The sequence below is a fragment of the Lynx canadensis genome, chromosome B4, assembly GCF_007474595.2.
Source record: "Lynx canadensis isolate LIC74 chromosome B4, mLynCan4.pri.v2, whole genome shotgun sequence".
In the NCBI taxonomy this organism is placed as follows: Eukaryota; Metazoa; Chordata; class Mammalia; order Carnivora; family Felidae; genus Lynx; species Lynx canadensis.
The window spans coordinates 83,417,397-83,425,523 of record NC_044309.1 but is presented as its reverse complement, the minus strand read 5'-3'; the positions used below and the strand labels follow the sequence as shown (position 1 = coordinate 83,425,523).

The window sequence follows — 8,127 nt, the reverse complement described above, 5'->3', positions numbered from 1 at the left end:
TGAGCACTGGGTGTTGTACGGAAGCCAATTTGACAATAAATTTCATCTAAAAAAAAAAAACCTACAGGCAACCTAACCACTTCCCTCTGCACGTCTGCAACAAGAAGCATTCAAGGGGAAAAGGCACTGAATTACTTCTTGAGTGTTAGAGGATTTGGGACGGGGGAGGCGAGGATGGGAGGGAGGATGTGAACCTGTCTTTGTCAGCCAGGCAAAATCTTCTTTGTCTGGGGTCTAGTCTGGTTTCTTTTATCTCACCCTCACTACCCAAGCCTTCCTTTGAAATGGGACTGTAGGGCGCCGGTTCCATCTCCTCCCATAGCCAGTATCGTAGCCTACAGTCTGGATGAGACCGAGGCTCCGTGGGTATAGGGAATAGAATGGGACTGGGGCAAGCTGTTGAGATGCCAGGCTTGCCAGCGAAGGGCTGGGAGGGTCGGGAGAAGGACCTTCTCGCGGCGCCCCCGCAATGTCCTCTGCGCCCACCAGAAGGCGCCCGGGCGCTCGCTTTCACCGCGCGCAGCCGGAGCCTCCGCCGCAACGAGCCGGGAGCCGAGCCGCTCCGCGCCGCGATCTGGACAACCGTGCGGCGGCCTGAGCCCTCCCCGCCCGGCAAGGGGGACAGGGTGCCGGGGACCCCCAGCTTTGTTTCCGGAGCTGGGGCGCCGCGCTTTCTCAACTCTGCTCTCCACCCCCACAGGAAACGCCCAGAACCACCCACCCAGCGCCGAGGTCTACAAAGCCCTGAGCTTCCGAAGGCGGGAGGGGTTGGGCGAGCCCGAGAGGCAGGAGGATCCCCCCGACCCAGGCTCACGCCGGGTTCCCGGATCAGGCCGCCTCCGGCCCCATGAAGACCCTCAGGCCGGGGCTGAGAGCCTGGCGCAGCCCGGACCGAAATCTTGCGGCGGCCTTAGAGCGTTAGACAGGTCAGTGTTCGGGCGGGATGAGGGGCCCGAGCTGGAGGCGGGAGGCGGCGCGCTCGCCGGTCCCCCCCGTTCCCCCGCACGAGCTCCCCGGGGCCACTCGCGCCGTCACCTCCGCCGGGGGCATCCAACGGCGCGGGCGTGATTCTGCATTTTTCATGACAAGCAAGGTGTGGAGCCGCCCTGTGCAGCCCACTGGGGGCCAGGTGATGCTCGGACCGAGGGGTGGGGGACGCGCGGGCCAGGGGGCGGCGGGCCAGGGGACGTCCGCTGCTCGAAGAAAGCAGTGCACTCCTACTTATACGCGGCCGCGAGGAGACCGCTGCATGCAAAGGTCTCTTGCATCAAGATGCCAGGCCTCGGGCGTGAGAGGAAACCGAGATGCGGGAGAGGGCGAGAAGAAAGGAGGCCGGGAGACCCGAGGCCCCGGGAGCGAAGGGAGGAGGGCCGGGGGCAACGATTCGCTGTGCAAATCCTAGCGCGCCGAGATGTGGAGAGCTTCCCGAGGAGCTGACCGGAGCCTCCAGAACCGCGGGGCTCCGGGGTTCCAGCCCGCGCCTCCCCTCCGCACCTTTCTCACCCTCCCACCCCTCCCGCCCACCAGGATGCGGCTGGGCCGCCGGGCCCTCTGCGTGCTGGTCCTGCTGCTCGCCTGCGCCTCTCTGGGGCTCCTGTACGTGAGCACCCGGGACGCTCCGGGCCTCCGGGCACCTCTTGCGCTGTGGACGCCCCTGCAGGGCCCCTCCAGACCAGAGCTGCCAGACCTCTCGCCTGAGCCCCGCTATGCACACATCCCGGTCAGGATAAAGGAGCAAGTGGTGGGGTGAGTGCCAGGAGTGGTGGCGGCAGGGCGGCGCTCACTGGGGGGGGGGGGGGGGGGAGGGGGTCTGGGGAGCTTTTGTTTCCTGCACTGCTGAGCTCTGATGCCTCAGTTCTCCTGACTGGTTGAGGGAGGGGGGTGGGGGGGCTGCTTGTGAATCTTGGGCTGGGGAAACAAAATCTCTCCTTCCTGAACCTTGTCATGGTGATGGGGAGGGGAGGGTGTGCAGGCAGGGGAGGGCCTGAAAGACTTTCTGATGTCCTGATGGTTCCAGGACACCAGAAAGGAGAGTCCAGGTGGGGTCCTGAATGGTGGGGAGGCAACTCTGAAATCCTAGCAACTGGCCCTCTTCTACACCTCTGTAAAACCCAGATTTAGGGGATGGGTCGTCCCATTGTGGGTCTCCTCTCCTGGGTGCTGTTTGAAGAGCAGTGTTTAAGGCGACAGATGTTGGATGGGCAAGGTCGGAGGGCCAAGGTGTGGGGCGCCATGTTAATATTTAGCGGGATGTATGGAGCTGTATGGCGGGGCTCTGATGACCCTTCATCCCCCCTCCAGGCGGCTGTCTGGGAACAACTGTAGTTGTGAGGCCAGTGGAGGGAGCTTTCATTTCCCCTTCCAAAGGCAGCTCCGAGCCATTGACCTCACGAAGGCCTTTGACCCTGAAGAGCTGAGGGCTGCCTCTGCCTCCAGGGAGCAGGAGTTCCAGGCCTTCCTTTCAAGGTACCAGCTGAAAAAGAGGGCATGTCTCTGCGGAGGGTGAGCCTTGGGAGGCTTGGAGGGAGGGTGTGACAGGAAGGAGAGCCCCTCTGCCCTTGATTCCTTCTCTGTCCTCCACTGCCAGGAGCCAGTCTGCTGCTGACCAGCTGCTCATAGCCCCTGCCAACTCCCCTCTTCAATACCCCCTGCAGGGTGTGGAGGTCCAGCCCCTCCGGAGCATCTTGGTGCCAGGTGGGGGGGTCTGGGGGGTGACCTAAGCCACTGTGGGGGTGGTGGAGCTCAAGGCTGGGTGAGGAAGAGCTAAGGAAGATTGGAATAAGAGGCGGGGGGAGCTTCTGATGAAGGCAGGATTTGAGAGCAGAAGGGGGTTCCTGAGGCAGGAGGTGAGGACCAAAGGAACTGTAGGGTCGTCAGGAACTGCAGCTGACTGTAACTGGAGAGGTTTGGGACAAAGAATCTATTCTTTGCCGACCAAAGATTAGGTGGATAGGTGGGGCAGGCCATAAAGAGCTACCACTTTGATGGAAAGGAGTGAAAACTCAGTTACCCTAGGCTGCGTCCCAAAATGTGCCCTGCTGTGGCCTCAACAAAGAGGGATGGGTGAGAAGGTCTGTGCTGTGTGTGGTGAAAGAGAGAAGAGAAAGTGAGGAAGAATTCAAGGCTGTCTGGGATTCTGATTCCCTCTCCTTCCTCCCAGGGCTGAGCCTGCAGGCAGCTTCTGGTCAGGAGCTTTACCAGGTAAGAGGCTGGGGAGGCCGGGCGGGCACTAAGGATGGAGGGGGGGGGGCGCCTGGGTGGCTTAGTAGGTTAAGCAACTGACTTTTTTTTTAATGTTTATTTATTTTTGAGAGAGACTGAGACAGAGCTTGAACGGGGGAGGGGCAGAGAGAGAGGGAGACACAGAGTCCAAAATAGGTTCCAGGTTCTAAGCTATCAGCACAGAGCCCGATGCGGGGCTCGAAGTCACGAACCATGAGATCATGACCTGAGCCAAAGTCAGGCGCCCAACCAACTAAGCCACCCAGGCACCCTGCAACTGACTCTTTCTTTTTTTTTAATATTTATTTATTTTTGAGAGAGAGAGAGGCAGAGTGAGAGCAGGGAGGGGCAGAGAGAGAGGGAGACAGAATCAGAAGTAGGTTCCAGGTTCTAGGCTATCAGCACAGAGCCCAACATGGTGCTCGAACTCACGAACCGTGAGATCGTGACCCGAGCTGAAGTCCGACACCCAACCAACAAGCTACCCAGGTGCCCGGCAACCGGCACTTAGTGTCAGCTCAGGCCATGATCTCACAGTTGCTGGAATTGAGAGCCCTGTGTGGAACTCTGCACTGACAGCACGGAGCCTGCTTGGGAAACTCTCCCTGCCTCTCTCTCTGTCTCTCTCTCTCTCTCTCTCTCTCAAAATAAATAAATAAACTTGGGGCGGGAAATGGGATGCTGGAGGGAGACAGGGCTGCCAACAGAAAGATGGAGGAACCAGGGAGGCAAGAGGCAGGTCTGAGGCCTAACCCTGTCCTCTCCAACCCCCTCTCCCAGGTGAACCTGACTGCCTCTTTGGGCACCTGGGACGTGGCCGGGGAAGTGACGGGAGTGACTCTCACTGGAGAGGGGCAGCCTGATCTCACCCTCGCCAGCCCAGGGCTGGACCAACTCAACCGGCAGCTACAACTGGTTACTTATAGCAGCCGAAGTTACCAGGCAAACACAGCAGACACAGGTGTGAGGTCTGGGCGGAGGCAGGGGCAAGCTGGGTCAACAGAGAGCCCAGAAAGGCTGAATCAGGCAAATGGCAGAGGGTGTGGGAGATACTCGGGCAATGGCCAGAGCTGCCCAGTCACACAATGGGCATTTCAGCTAGGCCAGCAGGGCCAGAGAGGGAGAGAAGGGGCCTTTGTTCATCTGGGGCCAGAGCAGGCCAAAGGGAAACCCGAGCCTCGGGTGTGTCCCCTCTTCAGGCCAACCATGGGGGCCCCAGGAAGTGATTTGCCCCAGGAGCCAGAAGGCTCAAGCTCTATTCCCAAACCACCACTTACTGGAGGGCAAGGGACTTCATGTCCAAGAGCTCCCGTGTCTCCTCCAGCAAAAGAGGCACAACACAGCCCGCCTCCTTCTCTCCAAGACTTGCTACACCAAATCTGCTCCCTCTTTGGGGCCTTTGCATTTGCTGTTCCCTCTGCCTAGAATGCTCTTCCCCCAGATTTTTGCGTGGCTGCCTCCTTCTTGTCACTTGGATCTCAGCTCAAATGTCTCCTCTTCACTATCACATTACTTGCTTTATTTTCCATTCAGTGCTTGCCAGTATCTGAATTTTATTTACTTAGCCTAGAACCAGAATGACTAGGTTCCTATCTCAGCTTTGTTGCTTAAGAGTTGTGTAAATGTAGACCAGTTGCTTAATTTCTCTATGCCTTTTTCTGTAGCAGGAATCTACCTTATGGGGCTTGTCAAGGTTAAGTGGGTTCATATATTTAAGGTAAACTTAAAAAGTACCTGCACATAGTAAATGCTCAATAAAGGTTAGCTTTTAATTAAATCATTTTAAAAAATTAAATCTTTAATTTTCTTTCTCCCACCCATTAGAGTGTTAGTGCCATGGAGGTAAACACCTTGCATTCTTGTCCACCAGGGCTCAGGAAAGTGGTACACAGAGTAGGCACTTAAATAGTGATTTGCTGAAAAGGGAATGTTGTCCCAACTTTAAGGACCACGTCTGGTGTCCTTTCTTCCCAGTCCGGTTCTCCACGGAGGGACATGAGGCCGCCTTTACCATTCGCATAAGACACCCACCCAACCCTCGGCTGTACCCACCTGGGTCTCTACCCCAGGGAGGTGAGGCTGGTGCGTTCAAGGACCTAAATCCAGGCCTGGTGGGGAGAAGCTGGGAGAGGGAGGACGTGGGAGATGTTTTCCAGCTCCTCACTTCCACTCTCCTTCTCTGCACCTAACCCTGTCCCTCATTCCCAGCCCAGTACAATATCAGCGCCCTGGTCACCATCGCCACTAAGACCTTCCTTCGTTACAATCGGCTTCGGGCGCTCATCGCCAGCATCCGCCGCTTCTACCCAACGGTCACCGTGGTCATCGCCGACGACAGCGACAAGCCAGAGAGCATTAGTGGCCCCCACATCGAGCACTATCTCATGCCTTTTGGCAAGGTGCGCAGTCCGCAAGGCTGAACCGCGCGCCAGAGGGCGCCGAGAGACAGAGGCGCGCGGTGGGTCTGAAGTCACCGGAGTAGTGATTCCAGGACTACCTGCCTCAGAAATACTGGTGCCTGTGAATCACGGCGATTCCTGGAACATAATAAGCTCCGTGGGAGGCGGAATCGCGCCTATCTTATTCGCGCTGCATCCTTAGAATGTGCTTAGCACCTAGGGAGCGCTCAATAAATGGATGATGGATGAATGAATGAATGCACGCATAAATTAAATGCGTTCTAACACCCTCCCCCAAAACACGGACTTATTACCCCTGGCAGTTGGGAAACTGCATTTCTTGCCTAGCTCTGAGCCACTGGTAGGTCCCGGAAAGTTTAGAGATGCGTCGGGAGAGAGGAGGAAAGGTGGCAGAGGGGTTGTGTCCTATCTCTATAGCCTCACTAACTGTATGTACCCTGCCCCCAGGGCTGGTTCGCAGGCCGGAACCTGGCCGTATCCCAAGTAACCACCAAGTACGTCTTGTGGGTGGACGACGACTTTGTCTTCACGGCGAGGACGCGGCTGGAGAGGCTTGTGGACGTGCTGGAGCGGACGTCGCTGGACCTGGTAAGGGAGGGCCCGCGGAACGTGGGGTGGGAGAAGGAGGGACTCCAGCAAGCTAAAGCAGCGGCGGGGGAGACCCGGCCGAGAGCGGCCGGCCCTGGGACGGACAGAGGCCGACGAAGGGAGCCTGGGGGACAATCTGGGTCCTGCGGGGGTGGAGCGGGAGAGGACGCGGCCGGGGAACCGCCCGAGGGAGGGGCAGCGCGGATCTAACTGCCGGCAGTCCCCGTCCCGCCTGGAGCCAACCTCCCACTCCCCGCAGGTCGGGGGCGCGGTGCGCGAGATCTCCGGCTTCGCCACCACCTACCGGCAGCTGCTGAGCGTGGAGCCCGGCGCGCCAGGCCGCGGAAACTGTCTCCGGCAAAGGCGCGGCTTCCACCACGAGCTCGTCGGCTTTCCGGGCTGCGTGGTCACCGACGGCGTGGTCAACTTCTTCCTGGCACGCACCGACAAGGTGCGCGAGGTCGGCTTCGACCCGCGGCTCAGCCGCGTGGCGCATCTGGGTGAGTGGCGTCCCCTCCCGACCCCGGGCAGAGACCCCCGCGGGGCTCTGGGCGAGGCTCCAAAGGCAGCGGGCACTCCTACCCCCACCCCAGTGGAGCCCAAGGGCTGGCACCCGGGGCCCCTGGAGAGTTCTGCGAAAATTTACCAAGCCTTGCGCCCCGGGCAAGAGACAGGGCTCCCTCCCTCCTGGCCCGCACACCCTTTAAACCTCCAAGCCCAGTACAGCTACTGGGTTGGCCAGCCTTTAACTTCCCCCACCACTGTCAGACCTTGAGTCCAGTCCCAGCCGCTTCCCCTGGTTCAGACCACACTCCTGGAGCGGCCTGTTCAGCATTTATTGAACATTTATTTAGGTGTGTGTTGGGGAGGATGGGGGTATGCTCTCAAAACACAAAGTAAGGATGTTGACTTCATTTTACGTAAGAGTAAAACTAGGACCCAAATGAATTGACTAGCCCAAGGCCCTCACAAAAGGAGTCTTTACAGGTGCAGCCTGTGTACCCCAACTCTCAGTTCTCCCTTTAAGGCTCGGCCCTCTGCGCCCTTCAGACGCTTCACTGTGTACTCCCCTTCCCTCCATTGCCAGAATTCTTCCTGGACGGGCTTGGTTCCCTGCGGGTGGGCTCCTGCTCAGACGTCGTTGTGGATCATGCATCTAAGTTGAAACTGCCTTGGACCTCAAGGGATGTGGGAGCAGAGACTTATGCCCGGTACCGCTACCCAGGATCGCTGGATGAAAGTCAGGTGGCCAAACACCGCCTACTCTTCTTCAAACACCGGCTGCAGTGCATGACCGCAGAATGATGGCCACTCGGGCCTTCCAACTCTCAGGCTGGGCCTGCCTCCTTGTCCCTGCCAGGAATTTCTAGCAAACCCCACCCACCACCCAGTGACTACTCCACTGACTGTCCCTGATCCCCTTCAGAATCCGATCCCAAATAGGGGCTTGTCCTGGTGACACTCCTCCTTTCTGCGAGTGCCCAGCGATGCGATGGAGCCATAACTCGACCCACGGCCAGTGCCAAGTCCTCCCCCCAACCCTCTTCTCATGGGGCAGGAAGTGGGGGGGGGGTCACTTTCCAAGTGCCAAAAAGCCCATGGGGACTCTAAGAACCTAAAATGGAAATACTCTCATCTCCTTGGGACTGAGGGGATGGGGAAGCCCCCCAACGTGTATTCCCAGGGCTGTGCCCCCTCCCCCATCTCTGGATCCAGGACTCTGTGCACCGGTTCCAGCCCCACCCGTATGGAGAGAACCAGTGACTCTGGAGCTGGGGCGGGGGCCGGTGAACACACAAGTGAAAGCCATTTTTAGTTGTGTCTCTGCAATGCCGCGGGCATGGAGAAAGGGGCACCGAGGGCAGGCGTGTGGACACCCAGACTCACTTCATGAACC

General features: G+C 58.6%; 1 protein-coding gene across 3 annotated transcripts; it reads left to right on the top strand.

The window, feature by feature from the left end:
* Positions 1-513: 513 nt before the first annotated feature.
* Positions 514-8,125, top strand: B4GALNT1 (beta-1,4-N-acetyl-galactosaminyltransferase 1). 3 transcript variants are annotated; one of them, XM_030323050.1, is made up of 11 exons: positions 514-926; positions 1,528-1,746; positions 2,302-2,466; positions 2,588-2,694; positions 3,161-3,201; positions 4,003-4,183; positions 5,197-5,304; positions 5,431-5,621; positions 6,090-6,230; positions 6,490-6,730; positions 7,318-8,125. In XM_030323050.1, exons 2-11 carry the CDS (start codon positions 1,529-1,531, stop codon positions 7,533-7,535), a joined length of 1,611 nt encoding a protein of 536 aa, XP_030178910.1. In that variant the 5' UTR covers positions 514-926; position 1,528; the 3' UTR covers positions 7,536-8,125. The 3 variants fall into 3 exon arrangements, with proteins under 3 accessions (XP_030178910.1, XP_030178909.1, XP_030178908.1); XM_030323049.2 differs by having other exon boundaries at positions 846-926; positions 2,368-2,466; XM_030323048.2 differs by having other exon boundaries at positions 846-926; positions 5,197-5,295.
* Positions 8,126-8,127: the final 2 nt, after the last annotated feature.

Excerpts from the sequence above, each read along its gene's own strand:
- B4GALNT1 (XM_030323050.1), top strand. The coding sequence starts at position 1,529 with ATGCGGCTGGGCCGCCGGGCCCTCTGCGTGCTGGTCCTGCTGCTCGCC. Across the intron at positions 1,747-2,301 it reads ATAAAGGAGCAAGTGGTGGG|GCGGCTGTCTGGGAACAACT; the intron begins GTGAGTGCCAGG and ends TCCCCCCTCCAG. Across the intron at positions 5,305-5,430 it reads ACCCCAGGGAGGTGAGGCTG|CCCAGTACAATATCAGCGCC; the intron begins GTGCGTTCAAGG and ends CCTCATTCCCAG.